Source organism: Canis aureus, chromosome 32 (genome assembly GCF_053574225.1).
Source record: "Canis aureus isolate CA01 chromosome 32, VMU_Caureus_v.1.0, whole genome shotgun sequence".
NCBI classification, from domain to species: Eukaryota; Metazoa; Chordata; class Mammalia; order Carnivora; family Canidae; genus Canis; species Canis aureus.
The window spans coordinates 36,258,789-36,281,349 of record NC_135642.1 but is presented as its reverse complement, the minus strand read 5'-3'; the positions used below and the strand labels follow the sequence as shown (position 1 = coordinate 36,281,349).

Below are 22,561 nucleotides of genomic sequence, written 5' to 3'. Positions count from 1 at the left end.
TCCCTCTGCCCCTCATGCCCCATTCTCTCAATCTCACTCTCTCTAAAAAAACAAAGAAAAAAAAGAAAATTATTTTTAGATATTTCTCATGTCACCAGAAGACATGATTGCCCACATAGGTGAATTTAGCATAACTAGTCAACATGGATAGTCTTAATTCACCTAATTTATAATTCCTAGAACTCATACTATGTCAGCATGGCTGGAACCAGGGCTTTTGAAGGACAGGAGACTATTAAATAAATAAACAAATAAATGGATCAATGAATAATTGAGCAAAGCCTTCTGGTGGGGCAATGTGTTCATTTAGGTGGGTCTATTGTATTGAAGCCAGAAACTCAGAAACACAGGGAAGATGTGAAATAAACTTGTAATAGGGCTTCAGCTTCTTATTGCTCTTATGTACTAGGAAGGAAAGTAAGGAACTCTGGGTCTCAAGGAAATCCTTGTCTGCAAGCTGTGTACCAAGCTAGACTAAGTTGAAGAAATTGGCCCAAATCCTAAGGGGAACAGATACTGTTTCTGTTTGTCTTAGGACCTCGATGACGATGTATGTTCTATCAAGGATGCTAAAGTCTAGTGTTCTAGGAATTCAGAGAAATGATCACTAGGGGATTAGGGAGTTCAAGAAGGCTTCACTCGTGAAACAATGATTCCAAAGAAAAACCTCCTTCAGTTTGCTTACTGCAGAATCATTTCAGAGGGAGAACTTCTTATTAAAAATGAAGACTCTTGGGTCCTCTCCTTGGCCTTTCCAAACTTCTGAGACTAGGGTCTGGGAATCTGTATTATTGAGGCCTCCAGGACATACTTAATGCTCCCTGAAGCTTGAGAACCAGTAGAATTGGAGCCCAGTAATCTACATTTTAAAGTAAGTACTCCAGGTCAATCTTTTATACTTTTAAAATTTAAGAACTGCTCATTATCATTATGCCCCTTTTGAAATTAGGACTTTAGGTTTTAATTTTTCTAACACTGGATTTAACTACCTTAAAATGGTAAGAGCAATTCTTTGTCCTCATAAATATTTTCCACCTTTAAATATCAAATCCCATTTCTAAGAAGTATGCCCGACTTGCAGATGGGAAAAACAGAGCTCCTTTTAATTCAGTATATTTTCATTACTGAACTCAGAATCTCAAGGAATGTGAGCATGATTTTGACCTTTGCTTTAATATTGGTTGGAGCATTTCACTTAATTCTAGATAAACACATGTGTATACATTTACTGTTGGGAGGAAAAGGTTAAGACTTTGGGATAAGTACAGGAGGCTGAGTATCATTTCATTGAAATGCTGGAATCTCTGGAGATGATCTGACTCTATAGTCACCTTTGTTTTTGATGAGGCTATTATAATTCTCTAGGGATTAAGGTTAATTTATAGAAAACTGAAAATAGTGCAAGTTTCTTGTTTTATACGCATGCAAAGAAACTGTCACACAGAGCGATGATGCTTCCACCCCCCCCCCAAAAAAAAAGCCAGTTGTTTGTCCATTTGCAAATTTAGTTCAGTGTTCTTGATTTGTAAAGGTGTCTGTTGTTTGGATTCTCCTTGGAATCATAACATCTTACTGATACCCTCATTTAATCAATGAGTTAAATAAAATCTTTGATGTGTTCATTTTATAGTTGTATAAGAGTTATGGTTTTACTCTAAAATATATATACATCTTTTAATAATTTTGGAGATCTCACCAAGGTGAGCAGAAGATTCACCTGAAATTGCCAGAAATGATGCTCTGCACAGGAAACCGAGTCCAGGCATGGGTTTTCTTAACACCCCCAGGTGAATTAAAAGTGGCAATAAAACTTTATTGATTGTTTTTCTAATTTTGGCATTACTGTATTATTCCTATTAATTTTTTGTTTTTCTTTTTTGTTCATGTATGGCTAAGTTATTCCTTATTGGTAGCTACAGTGACTGGGAATTTGGCGATCTCCATAAGTGGATTAGAGTCTTATAGACATCTAATTCCATGTTGAATCAGGGACAATAGAGAATATAGTTTGTTAGTCTTTTGTCCACTTGTGTATTTTGAGCTCAAATCAGCTAGGAATGTCATGCCACAAAGAAGGTGGCATCTGGACCAGTAAGTGTGTTTCTGTGTTTATCTTTCATCCATAGCTAAAATTGTAGAGTTGAAGCTATGAGCTCTGCCTGTATCTGTATGTCTATGTGTCCATAATTCAGAAAAGCCTTTATCTTTCATTGTGAATATAGAATATTTTCTTGTCTCTAGATGGTATTAATAAATTAGATTGTAAAGTCTCAAATTAAAGGAGCTCTGTTCTGGCTGACTTACAGAAAGAAATAAGTGCTTATATAAATTGAATATTCTTAATTGAATTTTCTTAAGATTTTTAGGAAATAAGGAAATTAAACTTCTAATACTTTTAAATGTGTTCCCCCTCATCTCTCAGATTCGAAACTCTCATTGAGTATCTTTGCTTTTCATGGCAATATAGTTATTTGCATAGTTTCAATAAAAATCTATTCTCCTTTTACTAAGCTATAATTGGAAAAATCGCTTATGTAACCAAGACCTTATCTGAATTTCATATTTAAGAATGAATAGTTATTAATCATAAATGACAAGTGTCTTTTAAAGAACTAAGGTTGACTTTATGTAGCCAATGCTTACAAATCCTTCCAAAAAAACTGGCCTGGTACATGGCTTTATAGGGTTTCCATTCTTGCAGGTGGTAGAAATGGGTCATGTCCTGGCAGGCCCAAGAACCTTGGGATATTAGGATATTTGGAATGCCTCTAGAAAAGAGGAATATACCCAAATTTATAGATCCTGTAGTTGAAATGTGGTAGGCAGAGTTTCTTGGGCTTGATTTTCTATCCTTAGGATAGCAAGTAATAGAAGATTTTAAAAGTTCAATCTGAGATTCCTTATGAAAACTTCCTGTGGAGCAAACTTAAGATGGCCTGTTCTTGCTGCACCTGTGTAAATAATCAGGACAAACCTAATGAGACCAGCCTTATTTTTAAAAAAATTTTTGGAGATCATTTTAATCAAAGTGGTGGAAGACTATAAGAATATATTTTTTTTAAGTTTTGGAATAAGCAAAAGAGATTACTGGATACCTTTGGAATGGAATGCTGGAGCCCTCAGGGATTACCTGAACCTAGTCCTTGTTTGAGCTATTTCACAACTCTAGAGATTAAGGTTATTTTGTACAAAAACAAAACAAAACAAAACAAAAAAAACCTGACACTAATACAAATAATTCTTATCTACAGACTTGAAAATAAATTCCATCTGGTGAAGGGACATTCCTCCTTCCCATAGAAATGTCAATTTTGCATCTATTTGCACATTTATTTATATTATTTATTTATATTTATATTCCTGCTCTACAAATATCTGTTCTTTATATTCTCCTTTAAAACAGTTGTGACATCTTACAGATCTTTCTCTCTCTCTTTTAGAGAAAGATTTATTTATTTATTTATTTGAGAGAGAGAGTATAAGCGGGGGGAGGGGCAGAGGGAGAGAGTCTTCAAGCAGATTCCCTGTTGAATTTGGAGCCCAACCTGAGTCTTGATCTTAAGACCCAAGAGATCATGACCTGAGCCAAAACCAAGAGTCGGATCCTTAACTGATTGAGTCACTCAGATACCCCTACAGATCTCTCTTTTAATTTACAAGTTAAATAAATAAAATCTTTGACATGTGTTCATTTTATGTTTGTATGACATCCATAATTTTACCTGTTTTGGGAAATTTTTTTTTAAAGACTTTATTTTTTATTCATGAGAGACACAGAGAGAGAGAGAGAGACGCAAAGACAGAGGCAGAGGGAGAAGCAGGATCCACGGAGGAACCATGGGACTCGATCCCGGGTCTCCAGGATCATGCCCCAGGCCGAAGGCAGGCTCTAAGCCGCTGAGGCACCCAGGGATCCCCACCTGTTTTGGGAAATTATCCCTTAACACCATTGTCTCATTAAACTTTCATAACACGTTTACTTTCCAGTTGAAGGGATTAGGGATTAGATAGATGTTCATTCATTCAACTGATATTTGTTAATTGCTTGTTATGTGGCAGGAACTATTCTGGAGGCTGGGGGTGCAGTGGTGAGCCAGAGAGAACTCATGGAGCCTCATGTTCAAAGACATGAAATAAACTCACAATAAATATATAATTACAAATTATAATCATCTATGAAGGAAAAGACAGGTGCTTAAGGAAGTGACTTTTCTGGACAGAAATAGAGACACTTGAGAAGGCCCATCTGAAAATGTGCTTGGCCTAGTGAGGAGCAGAGGGTAGGCTCATATGAGGGTAGAGGAAACAGCAGAGAATGAAGGGAAAGTCCAGGTCAGGTCTGCCTTGTTTGTAGAGTTTGGAGTTGATTAATCAATCGCGACCAGAGAACAGCTTGTCTAAGGTCACACTCAGCCTGAAAGTTTGGTTTGGGTACTGTGAGACATATATTCTTAACCATTAAAAAAAAAAAAAAAAGAGTTTGTTTTCTTTTTTGGATGTAGCAAGGTAACTCGAGAAAAAGGACGTTTGTCCTGCATTTTCCAAAACAACTCTCTCTTCTGGGTGTTGTCAGTCCTTTACCTCTTGCTGGACTTGTGTGAACCTGAGATGACAGTTAAGGGCATTGGGAACATGTAAAATTCTAGACACTGTATTTACATTTCTGTGGCTTGTGCTTTCCTGATGCTTCTATTACCTTGCACAGTACCAGACACATGGTGAGTACTCAATAAATATATGTTGATTAATTGGCTGATTAAATACAAATATTATGGTAGGCCATCTGTTCTCTGGTGATAATTGAGGGATGAAAATGATTTTTTTTCTGGGTCAAGTTGCCATGGTTCTAGATTCACCTTTGTTTTGCATCAGTTTTTTCATTATGTCTATTGCTAAGGTGGATATTGATTGATTGATGCATTCATTCACTATTTCATTCATCTTAATTTGATCCAGGAAGAATGTAAGATGTTATTAAAGCAAGAATTCTGCTGGAGTCATTCCATAGTCGCAGGGAGTAAAGATGTAAACTAAGTAAAATCATATGTCACAAAGATTTCTGAACAATATGGTTTATAACTAGAAAAAGTAATAGTTATAGTTGTGAGCTTCACACATTAAGGAGCTTATAATGATGCTGGGTTCTCTTGAGTTCTGCTATTTCTCCAGCAGCAGGTCAGTAAACAGAGCAGACAAGATGGAGAACTTTAAATCTCCAAGGACCAAGAGAACCTTTGGGAAGCAACTTTAGGTCCAAACTATTCCAAACAACAGATAGAAAGTGAGATGGGAATAATTAAAGACTATCTCCCTTGGTTATATTTGAGATACAAAAGGGAATCCACTTAGGCATTTTTCAACTCTTCAGCCAATTAAATTAAGTAGCAGGGAGAAGTAGAAAGGGTGATACAACACTCAGTCCTTAGTAATTTACTTACTCTTTCATTTGCTTATTCATTGAACCAACATGGCTCTGGACACTGGGGATACTGGGATGAAGATGATATGACCTTTTGTTTAAAAACTAGAAATCCACTGGTTTCCTGAACAGTAGAATTTAAATGGTTTAAATGCCATTTTCATTAATTCTGGCTTCATATTTTTGCATACTAGTATATTAAAATAAATTTTTAAATGCTACCAGAATAGCATCAGAAACTATCTGCTCAGAAGCTTGAAAAATTCTAGTAATACCATGTAAACACAATAATAATTTAAACACGTAATACCATCAACATCTAAATCAATAGTAAATCTCTGGAATGATGGGTTATTTATTTATTTATTTATTTATTTAAATGATGGGCTTTAGAGGTGGAAGGGACTCTACTTGTTGTCTAGTCCAACCTTCTGATTTACAGAGGAGCAAATTCAGGCCAGAGTGAAGACCCCAACTTGTTTGAGGTCACCTAGGAGAGTTAGTGGCTGAGCCCGAATTCAAACTCCCTATCCCACCTCAATGCTCTTTCCCATAGATTCCTAAGCACATAAAATGGTCATTGAATCACTAACCTTTCCTGGCATCTGCTTGTGGGACAGGTATGGGGGTGAAGTAGGGATCTGTGCGGTGAGAAGTTGGTGGAACCGTGAGGTTGGCTATTGTAGACCCTTTTATTAACTTCTGAACCTTCACCTAGACAATCAAAAATTTGTTTTCAGCAGGCAGTTTTGCTTTCAAAATGAACACAGTTTTCTTGTAAACAATAAATAAGATTATGAATAGTTTCATTAAGTTTTAATAAAGTAGCAATAGCAGCTCCAATTTTATTGCTCGTGAGGACCCTGTGCTATTGTCTACTGTCAGGAGTTTGTGTAATTTAAAATAGTTAATTAAATCCAATTAACATGTTGTGATTTCCACTATGCAAAGTCACTATAGTAGTTAATAAGGAAACTATTAAGATTTTGTTCAATTTTAATGACTATGATATAAAAGTGCTAAATCTTGACAGAAGAGATTTTGAATACAGCAAAGTTTTGTACAGGCAAATTTCCCAGGAAATGCACATTAGAGTTGTAAGAGTAAAAATAAATCAAGCAAACTGGAAGAATTTCAAGATAGATGTATCAGGTTGCCTGAGTGGCTCAGTCTGTTAAGCGTCTGACTGTTCATTTCAGCTCCTGGCATGATCTTAGCATTGTGAGATTAAGCCCCCACTTAAGAGTCTCCCTCTCCTACTACCACTCCCCACATACCCCTAAAACAAACAAACAAACCAAAAAGATTTTAAAAAAAGATAAATGTATCAGTCAACATTAATAGGTTGAAAATGAACTTTGAGTGGACTCCTGAAAACCTCAGAGAGAGTTAGAGACTTGATATCTAGATCAGTTACAGTAGATGATTACCTTTTCTAAAGTCATTAAATGCTTTTATTATAGTTATGAAATATGAATTGCTTCTAGCTTTTAAAGACTAATATGTATATTGCATATAAATCACATTTAATTGTATGGCTCCAGTACACTATTTTTACCTTTATTAGAAGAGGTTATGAATTACCTGGGCCCTCCTAGCAGGGAAGATGTAGCTGCTTGGTATTTATAGACTGATTTAAATTTTCAAATCATTTTCCAAACATTAATTAATCTGTATAACTTCTAAAGGAATTAGACAACAATTTGCCCTTTAGCTAATAAAAAAACCAAGACTGATAGTAGATTTGTTTAAGGTCGCACAGTACCCAAGAAATACACAGATTATCAATTTTAAGATTAATTTGATTTTACATTAGTGAAATTTGCCATTGGACTCTGTTGTACCACACCTTATTGCTCCTTAAGGTCATGGGAAAAGAAAAATTTCATCAAGCCTGGGTGGGGGGGGAGGTGAGGGGAGAAAAGTCACTTCTCCAAATAAATGTTAGCTGAAAAATGCCTGTATGAACTAAGGATGTGGGGGATCCCTGGGTGGCGCAGCGGTTTAGCGCCTGCCTTTGGCCCAGGGCGCGATCCCGGAGATCTGGGATCGAATCCCACATCAGGCTCCCGGTGCATGGAGCCTGCTTCTCCCTCTGCCTGTGTCTCTGCCTCTCTCTCTCTCACTGTGTGCCTATCATAAATAAAAAAAAAAAAACAAAAAAAAAAACAAAAAAAAAAAACTGACATTTAAAAAAAAAAAAAATGAACTAAGGATGTGGGGTTTAAGGGAAACTGTAAGCAGCCACCATCCTGTGAACACCAAGCATTTGGTGAGGACAGTTTAAAAGGACTATAAGTAGGGTTGTTGTTGTTTTTTTTTTAAACAGGAAGGAGTAGAAGCACAATCTCCTGCCTTCTAGGTGAGTTGGAGGAGGAAAGAGGAGTGCCATGAGCTGTCGTGTGCACGTGGTGTTATTATGGAACTTCCATCTTGCTGATCCACCTTGGTCTCTGTCCCATCCCCAGCACTCCTCACCCCACCTCACCTCCAGACCCAAGTGGCCTGCAGGACCTCCTAATCACCCAAGGTGAACACTACCATGTTCTGCAGACATGGCATGTACATAGCTGATTTTCAGTAGCAAAAATGGAAGGGTCTCCACTTGTCTGATTGATGTCAGGGTCAGGGAGGCAAAGGTAAATCAGAGGAAGAAAGAAGGATTCCACTTGAATAAAATTGTCAAGCATTGCGAAGATGTAAAATACAGATTGGCAGTTTCAGGGCACAGAGCATCATTTATCTGGATTTTCTGAAAGCCTTTGACAAAGTATACCTGACAACCTACTCTTGAAAGCCAGAGTAGCAGGATCCGACATAAAACACAATGCAAAGTATGACACAAAGGAGAGGGTGCAAAGCAGATGATGTTCCAGTTCTGTCGGGAAGTCAGCACATGCGTAATGCTGGTTTCTGTTAATTTTAACAGAAAATTAAAGCTGTTTCAATTGCAGCTATCTCAACAATGTAAAAGCCAGACTCAAGATGTGTGTGTATGTGTGTCTGTGTGTGTGTGTGTGTGTGTGTGTGTGTAGGGGCATGGAGAAGACGGTTACACTTGGGAGTTGACATCCTCTTGGGATTATAGAAATAAATCCGGCACGCAGTGTTATTGGATGTGAAACATGAGCCCGTTCTGCTGTCTGCTCCCCTGGGAAGGACAACCACCTTTGCATTTGCTTGCTTGGAGGGAGAAGGCATGTAACAACCTTCAGCATTTACTGAGCACTTATTATATAACACTAACTTTAATGCGATCGGCGTTAGGCTTCATGAGGAATGGAAAAGTTAAGGGCAATGGGAATGCGGAGGAGGGAGTAATTAACTCTGCATCCTGGCATTGCAGAAGACTTCAAGACCCAAGCTGTATGTTAGAATCTCTCAGGGAGCTTTTTAAAAATACTGCTGCTGAGCACTGGACGTTATGCTATATGTTGGCAGATTGAACTCCAATAAAAAAAAATAAAAAAATAAAAAATAAAAAATAAAAATAAAAATACTGCTGCCTGGGCCCCAACTCTGGGCGAATAAACCCAAATGGCTGGGCTGGAGCCTGGGCTTCAGCATTTTTATAATGCTCTCCAGGTGATTCTGATGTGCAGCCATGGTTGAGGCGGACTGCAGGAAGTGATATTTAAATTCTGTCTTTTTTTTTTTTTTAAATTCTGTCTTAAAAGAAGCATTGAATCATATCACATGGAGAAGAGGTTGCAATTATTGGGAAAAAGAATAGTGGCGACAGAGCAGACTAGCATATGGACGCATGAAGACTTCATGGAAGGTGAGGAACTCAGTGTGGCTGGAGTATGGTGTGTGTACCAGGAGGGGAGGGCGGGGGATGAAACCGAGCGGTAGGTTAATGCAAACTAAAGAAACCAGCTTTAGGAATGTGCCGATTGCCTAACAGAAGTCAAATATCTGTTTCTGGCTTCTCCTTTATGTCATCTTTGTATTTCAGGCTGGAACCATGCTCTGTAGTTTGTATAACATGATATGGACAATCATAGAAATAGAACAATGTTCTTTATATCTGGCATGTCATTACTATTTCCAAAACTCTGTCGCTTAGTGCCTCAACCTTCTATAACAGCTTAATTGTTTTTTAAACTTTAAAAAAATAGCAAAAGCTTAAAAAGGAAAACAGCAATCACATTCCTGCCAGCCAGAATTAATCATTGTTAATAATTTGGTATATTTGCTTCTAGTGTTTTCAAATAGAAAAACCATTCTATTTTATGATTCTGGTAAAAAATGATATATGCTCATTTTATAAAGATTCCAATTAATGCACAAAAACACAAAGATGAAAGTTTAAGAAATCAGGTGATCCATTATTTCTGATATCTTTGGAATGATTAATATATCAGTTTATAAAAATAGGATTTATATTCCATTATTAAACTTAATTTTTAACATGAATTTAATATGAGGGGAAAAGACTGAATTGAACTCAACAAATTATTAAACCTCAAGTTAATATTTCTTTACCACAAGATTCCTGTGAGTTGAAAAAGATTCCTCTGCAAGGGCTGGCGACTTTTTTTAAAGGGCCAGACGGTAAATATTTTAGGCTGTTCTGATCTGTTATAGCCAGAAAGTAGCATAGACAATATGTAAACAAATAGTGGAGCTGTGTTCTAATGAAACTTTATGTGCAAAAACAGGTGGTCAGCCCTCAGGCAGTTGTTTATGGACTATTACCCTATAATTAAATAAAAATGATTATGAAAAACATTTAGGTTTTTTTAAAAAAATGTTTTAAATTTGAATAATATATCCCATCTTCAAAGGATGAGAACATTAAAACTCTCTTGCTACCCCTCACCTTCCAATTTTTTATTATATTATTATTTTTATGTTGTCCAGATTTATAATATCTGCATTGTTTTGAAACTATAATTGCTAGGGTTATTTAGTATTCATCCTATGTGTAAATGGATCCAGTGTCATGGCTTCTCTATGCTAGTTCCTTATTTTGATTGACTTTTTTGAAGATTTAATTTATTGATTTATTTTTAAAATTTTATTTAGAATTACTTGACATATAGTGTATTATTAGTTTCAGGAGTAGAATTTAGTGATTCATCAGTTGCTTATAACATCCAGTGCTCATTACATCACATGCCCTCCTTAATAGCCAACACCCAGTTACCTCATCCCCTCACCCACCTCTCCTCCAGCAATACTCAGTTTGTCTCTTAGAGTTAAGAGTCTCTTATGGTTTGGCTGTTTTGTTTTTTTTTTTCTTCATTTTTGAGAGAGAGAAAGAGAGAAAGTATGAGCAGGGGGAGGGGCAGAAGGAGAGGAGAGAATCTTGAGTAGACTCCATACTGAGTAGAGCCCGATGCAGGGCTCAATCTTATTACCCTGAAATCATGACCTGAACTGAAATAAAAAGTCAGATGCCCAACAAACTGAGCCACCCAGAAGCCCCTATTTTGATTGATTTCTTAATTGCCTGCTTTGGGTTATCAAGCAGTCCTTTCCAAGAAGTGCTCGTGGGTATTTATACTTGAATGATATCTGGGGTCATCCTCTCTTTCCTCAAAATTTTGTAGACACTGACTCATTGTCTTCTATGATGAATATTGTGAAATCTGATGCCAATCTGATTCTTTACCCCTTGTTGGTAACTTCTCTTTCTGCCTGGATGTCTAAAACATTCTTTGTTTTTGAAGTCCAAGTGTTTTTTGTTTTTTTTTTTAAGATTTTATTTATTCATGAGACACACACACACAGAGAGAGAGAGAGAGAGAGAGAGGCAGAAGGAGAAGCAGGCTCCCTCTGGGGAGCCCGATGCAGGACTCGATGTCAGGATCCCAGAATCACGACCTGAGCCAAAGGCAGATGCTAAACCACTGAGCCACCCAGGTGCCCCTGAAATCCACATGTTTAACTTGAAAATACTTTGATGTAATACTCTTCATCAAATTCTCCTGGGAATTAGTGCTTTCTACCTGTAGATTTCATTCTTTCTTCATTCTGGAATTTTTTTTCCCATTATATCACTGGATACATTTTCTCTTTCATTTTCTGGGTTTCCTGTTTTAGAGACACCAAGTGTCATTAAATGACACTTAAAATGGCTTATTTTTATCTTTTAAGTTGTGGTACCTAACTATTCATTCTCTCCTGGTTCATTTTAGAATAGAAATCTTCTAGCTGAGCACACATCTATCCAGTTCAGACTACATTTCCCAGTATCTCTGGTAGCTAAATGTGGTCATGTGACCAAATTCAGACCAGTAAGACATAAGCAGCAGTGATAAGTATAACATCTGGGCCATCTTCTTAGAATGCCTGCCCTGAACTCTCTTTATCCTTCTTGTGGGTGAAAACATGGGTGTAGAGAGGAGCCAGCTTCAACCACTGGAATGAGAGTGTCTGTAACCACAAGAATGAGATGAGACAGCATCCAGAACCCTCTCTGGGTTATGCTCCCTATCATGGAGCAGACCTGTTCTACTAACCTTAAACTTCTCACCTGTGGACTGTTTTGTGAGTGAGAAATAAACTAATCTATTTATGGCATTATATTTTCAGATCTTTTTGTTACAGCAGCTTAGTCTGTAACAAACTACTATGCATATCTATTAGCTTCTAATTAATTTCCTTTGTCTTTTTCCTTTACATTTGCTGTGCTTACAGTCTTTTCTCCATGCCTATATTTCAGTGTTCAGCAGTGTCTGTTCTGTTCTTCCTATTTATAGTTTATTTATTAGTTCCATAAAGTATTTTGGTATTCAATGTGTTTCCTTATGCCAGCACCTCCCTTTTTATCTCATTCTGCTATTTTATCATCTCATGGCTAAGCTCTAGTTTTACTTAATTTATGTTCCTATCAAGCTGTGCTATAATGTGAAGAAATTGTGAGAAAATTCCTTCTGTTCCTTGAGTTATTTTTTTTTTCTGGGTTAGGCTTTGTCTTTTGCAGCCCATGGTTGTCCCTCCCTCCTCCTCTCCCTTTCTTTTGTTAGCTCTGGGTGAAATACTGGGTGGTATATAATAAATCAGTACAGTGGCCATATCATTTCTCTCCCCATTGTACATTCTTGGGCAGCTCTGCCCCGACAGTCTGCTTACTCTGATGTAGCATCTCATTCCCTGTTGTCTGCTACCAGTGTGTTTTCTTTTCCAGCAACACATTTGAACTGAATATTCTGGGTGTTCTCCATCTTTCTGTTACCTGAGGGCCTGGGTCAAGGAAGCCTCCGTTTCAGGATATATACAGTCTTTAAAAATTTGTAGGCTCTCCTCCCCCTCCTGATATTCTGATGAACATCCTACATCCTACAGGCCTGCTGTATTTTGTCCTCCCTCCCTCCAGTCCCAGGGGTTTTGGATCATTTCAGTAGAATTCTGAAGATGTCATTTCTCTCTGGAAGAATTCGACATGTTATTTACCTTCCAATTTCACCTCTTTCTCTCAAGTCCCCTAGTCAAAAATAAAAATATACAAGGATGCTTGCTTGCTTGTCTTCTCTACAGATTTTATAGTATTTCTGAGAATCTCAATATTTTGATAATTTACCAATAGTATTTCTGTTTTTCAGTATTTCTGTATTTCAGAGAATATTTCTGAGGGGGAGGGAGGGGTGAGGACTGGAGCTATATCATACCCCTCTACTCTGCTCCAGAATCTTCTGGTGAGTTGAAACCTGCACAGCCATATTCTGCAATCCTGCCCCAGCCCTCCTTCCCATATTATGAGTGGCGTACTAAAGATTGGGAAGGGAACATAGCTAGGATACACACCTAATCTGCCCAATAGAGGGAGAACTAAAAGGGCACATCACTGCTTCATGGGCCAGTGCTTTTTACTATATTTTTTTGCTTCCTGAGTTTTTGAAACTTTCAAGCCAAACAACTCAGGTCACCAGCCCTACTCCTATCCTCACAGTAAAGCTCTATCACTCTATCTCCTTTCTCAGTGTCACTTCACACAGATACAGTAGGAGCCTCACTTTCTCTCAGACTAAGGATTACCAGCATTCTTGGAGCTGAAGAAAAACTCCCTTGAGAGGCATCTATAGCATAAAAGCAAAAATCATGGGCTTAGTGTACTAGATTTCAGCCCTAGCTCTGTCATTTAATTAGAAATGTGCTGGGGTAAGTCATTTAGCTTCTCTGAGTCTCCATTTTATCTTCTGTACAATAGGTATATTTTTATCTATCAATAAGACGAATTTTATATGAAGGATTTGTTCCTGGATACATTTCATAACTGAATTCACAGAATTGAGACAGCCTGAAAGAATGGCAGTTATGGCAGAGACTTCAAGATGATTCAGAGGGTAGAATTAGCAGATAAAGACTTGAAAGCTGTTATTATACATATGTTAAAGACCTTAAAGGAAATATGATCATGAATGAATTAACAGATGGAAAATCTTGGTAGAGAAATGAAAACTATAGAAAAAGAACCAAATGGAAATTTTAGAATTAAAAAGTAGAATTTGCAAAATGAAAAGCTTGTTGGGTAGGCTTGACAGCAGATTGAAATGGGCAAAAGGAAAGGGAGTGAACTTGAAAAAGATCAACAGATATTATCTAATCTGAAGAACAGAAAGAAAAAATGACATTTAAAAAGGAATAGATCTTCAGTAACCTACAAGAAAATATCATGCTGTAAATTTGTATGTGATTGAAGTCCTAGAAAGAGTGGAGAGAGAGAAATGTGGAGGAAAATATTTAAAGAAATAATGGCCAAATATCTCCCAGTTTTCTGGAAAACATAAACTCACAGATGATCCTAGAAGCTCAATGAACCTCAAGCAGGATAAACACAAAGAAAACGACACATAGACTCAACATAATCAACCCCCTGGAAGCTAAACAAAGAAAAAACTTGAAAGCAGCCAGGAAAAAAAAAAATCATATCCATTATCTATAGAGAATCAATGATCCAAATGATGGCTGACTTATTAGAAACAAAGGAACTTTAAAGCATTGAATGAAAAAAAAAAAAAAAACACCCTGGCAACCCACAATTCTATGTAAAAGCAATATAAAGATTTTTTTCCTTTTTTCAAAAGAAAACAATGAGTCACCAGCAGGCCTGTGTTACATTGCATTAAGCAGGCAAGAAATGTTTAAAGGAAGTTATTTTATTTATTTATTTATTTATTTATTTATTTATTTATTTATTTATTTTTAAGATTTTATTTATTTTTTCATGAGAGACACAGAGAGGCAAAGACACAGGCAGAGGGAGAAGCAGACTCCCTATGGGGAGCCTGATGTGGGACTTGATCCCAGGACCTCGAGATCACAACCTGGGCCAAAGGCAGACGCTCAACCATAGAGCCACCCAGGCATCCCTATCGGAAGTTTTTTAGGTGAACAGAAAATGACACAAGATGGAAACTTAGATGTCTATGGTAAATATAAAATACTATGTGTTTTTCTCCCTTAATTTCTCTGAAAGACAATCGACTATTCAAGGCAAAAATTATAACATACTGTGAAGTTTACAATATGTATGAGTCACATGACAATACCACAAAGGATTGGGACAATAGCACAAATGAAATTGCAAATACTTTACATTGTACGTGAACTGGTGCAATATTAATTCTGCAGAAACTCTAATAAGTTGGGGATGGATGCATATTGTAATTCATAGAGGAACCACTAAAAATAACACAAAAGAGATATAGTTTAAAAGTCAGTAAGAAAAAAAAAGTAAGACAGACTATTAAAATAAATTTTTAATCATATAACCCTAAGTTAGGCCAGACAAAAAAGGAACAAAAAAGAGATGGTAAAAATAGAAAATAAGTAGAAAAATAGTTGTCCTATATCAAACTATGTTAATAATTGCATTAAATAAAAATGGATTAAACACTTTAATTAAAAAGCAGAGATTATCAGACTGGATTTTTTAAAAAAGATTTTATTTATTTATTCATGAGAGACACAAAGAGATAGAGAGTCAGAGAGACAGGCAGAGGGAGAAGCAGGCTCCACACAGGGAGCCCGACGTAGGACTCGATCCTGGGTCTCTGGGATCACGCCCTAGGCTGTAGGCAGTGCTAAACCGCTGAGCCACCAGGGCTGCCCTATCAGACTGGATTTTAACCAAAGATAAAACTATATGCTACCATAGGAAGTGAATTTTTATTTTATTTGTTTTATTTTATTTTATTTTATTTTATTTTATTTTATATTTTTAGGGAGAGTAAGTGAGCAAACACATATACACAATGGGGAGGGGCAGAGGGACTAAGAATCTTAAGCATACTTCATGCCCAGGGCAGAGCCTGACATGGGGTTCAATCTCACAACCCTGAGATCATAACATGAACCAATATCAAGAGTCAGATGCTTAACTGACCAAGCCACCTAGGCACCCCAAGATGAATTTTAATTTTAAAGACACAAGTTGAAGTAACAACAACAAAGGATTGATATACCATGTAAGCAGACAGCAAAAGAAAGAGGGAGTGGCTATATTAATATCAGACAAAGTAGACTTTAAGACAAGGACTTATAGAGAAAGACTAATAAAAGGGTCAATTAGCCAACAAAACATTAAAAATCATAAACATATATGTCTTTAATAACATTAACACAAAATACATGAAACAAAAATCATCAGAACTAAAAGAAGAAATAGACAAGTTTTCAGAGTTGAAGGTTTAGAAATCTCCCCTGAGTAATTTGTAGAACAAAGAGATTTTAAGAACTTAATAAGGATATAGAAGATCTCAATATTACCATCAGCCATCTTGACCTAATTGATATTTATAGAACACTACAACCAACAACTGTAGGATACACATTCCTTTCTAATGTACATGGAACATTCACCAAAATGAATTATATCCTGGACCATAAAATCAGTCTCAATCAACTTTCAAAAAATTTAAATCTTACAGAGTATGTTCTCTGATCTTGATGGAATTAAATCAGAATTCAATAAGAATGAGAAAACTAAGACAACACCCTTCTATATAACTCATGAGTCAAAGAAAAAAATCACTAGGGGAATTTTGAACTGAATGATAATAAAAATGCAACATTTGAGAATTTGTGGGACATAGCTGGAACACTGCTGAGAGGGAATTATCAGTCTAAGTGTTTACATTAGAACAGAAGAAAGGCCAAAAATCAATCATCTGATTCTACCTTTAAAAGCTTTGAAATAAAAAAGAAGAGTAAAATAAACTCAAAATAAATAAGAGGAAGAGAATAAAAACAGGTAAGAGGAGAAATCAATGGAATAGAAAATATATAATAGAGAAAAAAATTAGAGAAATGAAGCTTAAAGTGATTCTTAGAAAAGATGAATTCAATTGGTAAATCCCAGCAAGAGTGAGAGAGAAAAAGAGAAAGCAGAAATTTACCAATATTGAAAGTAAAAGAGAAAGGGAAGGAAGGGAGAAGAAAGGAAGGAGGGAGTGAGGACAGATAAGGCACACAGAGGGTTACACTTCTCAGAACTGGAAAGGGTCTTAGGATGAGGCCAGGGGAGTCAGTAGCAGAAGTGACCATGGCATTGGGAACAGACTCAAAGAATGAGGTGAGTAGAGATGACCATGGAGGAGACCCCAGAGGAAATATTACTTTGATCACACAGAAGTCTGAGGTATGAGCATATGCACACCTCACAAGCACCATACAGCACATCACACATAAAAGAGTTAAGCTTGTTGTTATGTCCCAAAGCCTCCAAGAAAATACTAAATTCCAGTAAAATGTGACTAAGAAAGAAAAATATGTAGTATTGTCTAAACACTTTCCCATCGAAAATAGTTAAAACAAAGCATTTAAGCAAAGCTTCCCAAAGTGCCTTCCTCTGAATATGGTTCTATGAGCTCTTCTGTAGAAAAGGGTCAGAGGATGTTGGGGTAACACTTTTCACCGCAGGGACTGTACTCCCGGTGAAGATTCATGGTGCACTCCAGTATGGAGTCAATGACTCTAAGCAGCCTAACCGTATGGAGGTCAGCCTGACTCTCTTCAACCTCACGTTTCCCACTTCTATGCGGCCATAAAACTCTACTTTCATGGAACACCTATTTGCATTCCAAGGAGCCAGTATTTTTTGGAATGCAGTTTGGGAAAAAAAAAAACTGACCAAAGGATTAGGATATACCTAACAGCAGTAATTGCTGTGATTCATTAATATGAGACCATTCTGCAGAGGGTAAAGATAAGGGATAACCTGGTTTTACATAAAATGTTTCCTCAGAGGAGCTTGAAACACACTGGACTCTGGGTTTTTTCAGTGGAGTCAAATAGAAGTCTACTTCTTGTTGCTATTTTTCCTCTTTATATCTAATAGCATTTCTCTGTAGCATTCCAGTAGAAATTTAAACATTCTAGAAAAGCGATTACAAGAGACCAATAAAGCCCTGGGATTTCATCTACACGTCTGTTATATATCATACAAGAATAAAGAATGACTTGAGTTGCTTACACTTGTGACTTTTGCATTTTGGTGAATATTATACCACGGCACCGCTCAAACATTGTCACAAGATATGAAAAGACAGCAACTGGAGGACCTCTAGGTTCTATGCCATTTTCCTCCTGTAAACTTAGGGCTGCGTATTACAAATTGATACGTAGATGGAATATAACATCTCAACCTTCGCCAGGAGCCCATGAGAGGAAGTGAGTTTATTTTTTTATTTTTTTTTTAGGAAATGAGTTTAAATGGTGGTCTGAAAGGTGAAAACCTAAGAAAAACTTTGTGAGTGGGTTTATCATGTAGTTTAACTATTTTTGCTCTTGAGATGCATTGCCTTATTTTAGAACAGTGTGCCAGTCTCCAGGCATTGTTGTTTAAATACCGGCAAGGGTCACAAGTGAGAAGGAGTTCGGTCCTCATTTACCTCATACCAGCAGCTGGGTTGGCACACAGCTGCAGAACTGCTGGGGGCTCTCTTTATTTAATTTGGCATCCCTTCCTGAGCAGTATTGAGACTTTTACTTCAACGACTCCACTGGGCTTTGCCATAATTTCTATGCTGTATCGGTAAACTCTACAGAAGAGAAGCCCAAGCAAACCTGAGAGCAGGCTAGGAGTGTGTCCCGTTCAGGTATTTTTGCTTAAGTCAATGATGGCATTAACCCCCAATACAAATTCAGCCCACTTTAAAAATACAACATTATTCATTAGTAGAGAAGCTGATTTGTAAGGAAGAGCATTCAGTCATCTTAGTAGTGTGTTGTGTGTGTGTGTGTGTGTGTGTGTAAGACCCTGTCCTTTTCACAATTTCCCTTGAGATAATTTTCCTAGACTCTGAATCAGACTGTCAAAAGTAAATACAGGCCCAAATTCTGAGTAAGGTACATATTAATGTTAGGGCTTAGTCATATATCTTAGCCTCTATGCCCTGAGTTTCATATCCGTAAAATGGGAGACAGGATCTCTCTGACACACTCTGAGTGTTAAAAGTGGTAACACATAATAGTCATGAGGGCAAGGTCAGGTACACCCTAGTCACTCAATAGATGCTTTATGAAATGTGTCATTGCAAAGGGAAAAACATCAATACCTTCTGTGAATTTTGTTTCCACCATCAGAAGAGAAAACAGTTTCACTTGGTCTGCTCTTCCGTTTTCCCACCATATTATTGGTGGTCAGAAAAAGGAAAGGAAGGGAAGCAAAGGAAATTGATTTTGCTCAGAATCAGAATGATAGGTTATCAGAACTGGAAGAAGTCTTAGGGATGGTGTAATCCAATGCCCTAAATTTACCCGTGAACAAACTAAGGCCCAAGAAGGATAAGTGGTTTGCCCCCAGATCACATAGAAGTTAGGGACCGATCTAGGATTGGGATCCAATATATGGGTTTTTCTTATAAGGCAGGCTGTTAATATCACGTGAGGTTATGGTGTTTAAAAAACATCTTCCTTTGGCTAATTTGAAAACTAGTTCTCCTTTTATGGTTTTCTTATTATTTTTTTCTTTTTTAACATCTTTCTCTCCTTTAATCCATCAGGAGTTTTCTTTGGGTTAGGATGTAAAGTCAGGACTTAACTGAATGCTCTCTTCCCAAATCATTAGTCCAGTGACTTGGCACCACACATCTAACCGACCCTCACTTTCCCACAAACTTACAGTGTCACCTTTCCTACATTCAAAGCTATTTTTTTACACTCAGTTCAATATCTGTGCTCAGTTTCTTATTCCATTGATCTGTTAATTTTTCTACCCATAGGATGCTATTATAATTATGTTAATGTTATCATATGTTTTAACAAGTTGTCTGAAAAATTTACCTTCATTAATCTTCTTTAGGAAAAAAAAAACCTGAAGCTTTTGCCCATTTATTTTTCCAGATGATGAACGCTGGCAAGTTGAAAAGAATTAATATTCTATACAAACCAAATAAAACCCATAAGAATTTTGATTGGAATTACACTAGATATAAATATTAATTTGGAAACAACTGGCATTCTTATTATAATCATTTTTCCTTTTCAAGAATATGATATATCTTTTTATTTATTCAACTGTTCTTTGATGTGGCTCAGTAAATTCAAGGCATAGCTCGTCAAACTTTAAAAGCATACAATAATGATCTAGGGAAGGGAAAATAAATTCTACCTGAAGAGATCTGGGGAGATATCTTTGATGGCCAAAAAGAAGAGTGCTCTACAAATGTAGCCAAATGAGGTATGTGGTATTTCATTATTTAAATTAACTTGACACAGCCTAACTCAATTACATGGGTCCTTACCAAACTGTTATTAAAAGTCATTAACCAGGGCAGCCCAGGGGGCTCAGCGGTTTAGCGCTGACTTCAGCCCAGGGCGTGATCCTGGAGACCTGGGATCGAGTTCCATATTGGGCTCCCTGCATGGAGCCTACTTCTCCCTCTCTCTCTCTCTCTCATAAATAAATAAAATCTTGGAAAAAAAAAAAAAGGTCATTAACCACATACACATCAACCAATAGTAACTATATTGGATTCTTACCAGATTTGGTACTATCCGTGTCCTCAAAGGAGGTTACAGTTTAATTGAAGTAATTTTCCATCTTTAAAAGTACCAGCTCTAGAGAGTAGATTTTTTTAAAGATTTTATTTATTTGTTTGTTTGTTTATTTATTTATGAGAGAGGGAGAAGCATACTCCCAGCTGAGTGGGGAGCCCAATGCAAGGTTTGAACCGGGATCATAACCTTAGCTGAAGGCAGATGCTCAATGGACTGAGCCCCCCAAGTGCCCTGAGAGTAATGTTCTCACAACACACACACTCATATAAAAGGTAATTATGTGAGATGATGGATGATATCATTTCACAGTATAGTATATATGTGTATCAAGTCATCACATTGGACACCTTATATTTATACAACATTATTTGTCAGTTCTTTCTCAATAAGCCTGGGAGGGGGGAAGAACCAGCTTCTCTTCTTGTTCTAAGCCTTGAGTAATATAGTCTCTTACTGAGTAGCTTGATTTTTTTACTTCTATTCCCAGACCAAGGCAGAGAAATTTCTCTAGCAAATTCCTTGGTCATCAAGGAAGCAGGTTTTGGCTGGGTCCCAGATCTACTCCTCAGGAGCAGGTCAAAGTCATCATCCTCAAAGTACCTGGGGGTACCGTAGAATAAAGATTAAAACTTGACTGGCTGAGTTTGACTTGTAGCTGTGTGCTTTTGGGCAAGTTATTTAACCACTTTGCCTCTGTTTCCCCAAATATCAAATGAAAGTGGTAACAGTATTTAACTTGTAGGGTTACTGTGAAGATTACATGAGCTAATTTGTGTATATTGTACTTACCACCATGCCCAGCATGGAGGAGCACTCAGAAATGGTGGCTATTACTTAAAATGCAGTTTCCTGGGCAGGTAATACATTTCAGCTTAAAGTGCAGCCTGGAGCAAAAGCACAGCTAGGTGGCCTTGCAAGTGTTCAAGATGAGAAAATGGGAGTTTATGGGGGAATGATCTTCCCTCTGATGGAAGTTTAGGTCCTACAGTTGAAACTATGGGTAGATGGAATAATAAACCTATGTCTGTGGGAAAATGGTGGCATCTTCCCTTGGGATTTCAATGTTTTAGGTTAGATGGTAATTCCATAATGAGAGGGGTACAGTTGTAAAAATCCTTGGCAGAAAGTCAATCCTCTTTCTCCCTAAACTATGGTTATATTACATGAATCCAGTATCAGGTATCCAATATATCTTTAAATGGGTCAAGAGGAGGATGTTGGAATGTTTTCTCAGTGGTCAGCTACCTCTCTTGGGTCAGTGCCTGTTTTCACTTTACAGTGTCTCCTGATAACTTTCTACAAGGATCAGCCCCCCCCCTTTTGGGTAGAAATGGAAAACAGTGTTTTGAAACCCAGAAGATAATTTTCTTAGGAACATATTAAACAGAGTGCTTAGGTCACATGAGATAGTAGGACAACTGAACCTGACCACCAGCCACATCTGGGCCTCTCACCAGCCAAGCATGGGGAAAGGAGAATTCTTTTGCTCTAAGTGGCCACAGTGGCTTCAGAAACTGTCCAGTGCTGAGTAACTTGCCTGGGCTCTCCCTGGGAGATAGGGAAACAGGGTATCTCACCAAGAAATCCCCAAGGGTACTTTGCATTACTGTTTTTTTTCCCCATCTCTCTTCTCATCTTTCTCATTCTCCTCCTGATGCCTCACGCCTCCTGTTTCTTCTAGTCAGGGTTTCTCTCCTGCTCTGGGTACTCCAATTACTCAGATAGGGAGATAGAGTAGTGACAAGGAGACATGTTCCCCCACTCCTATCCCCAACTCTGAGCCTTCAGCTAAAAAAATGAGTATAAGATCAATGCGATTTGCTTGGGCCCAAGTTGCTTTAAAAGACCCAGGCCCCGGGATCCCTGGGTGGCGCAGCGGTTTGGCGCCTGCCTTTGGCCCAGGGCGCGATCCTGGAGATCCGGGATCGAATCCCACATCAGGCTCCCTGTGCATGGAGCCTGCTTCTCTCTCTGCCTCTCTCTCTCTCTCTCGCTCTCTCTCTGTGACTATCATAAATGAATAAAAAATTAAAAAAAAAAAAAAAGACCCAGGCCCCGAATGGAATGTCGTGTGACTAGTGTTGTCAGAGAAACTAGGTGCCAATTGAAGGCAGTGGCCCTTTATAGGAAATTATAAAAAGAAAGGCAGTGGTTAAGAACATAGGCTGGGATTTGAATCTGGGCTGTCCC

At 37.5% G+C, this 22,561-nt stretch overlaps 1 protein-coding gene across 23 annotated transcripts in view; it reads right to left on the bottom strand.

Annotated features, from left to right (window-relative positions):
• The window catches only part of IQCH (IQ motif containing H), a 213,427-nt gene that overhangs the window by 145,045 nt on the left and 45,821 nt on the right, over nt 1-22,561 (bottom strand). For 20 of the 23 annotated variants that reach the window (XM_077881589.1, XM_077881590.1, XM_077881593.1 and 17 more), the window contains one exon: nt 6,013-6,133. The exons of the other annotated variants lie outside the window; for them this stretch is intronic. In XM_077881589.1, the coding sequence (XP_077737715.1) occupies nt 6,013-6,133 (121 nt within the window). Of the gene's footprint in view, nt 1-6,012; nt 6,134-22,561 lie in introns of those variants that run through there. 23 annotated transcript variants of the gene reach the window in all.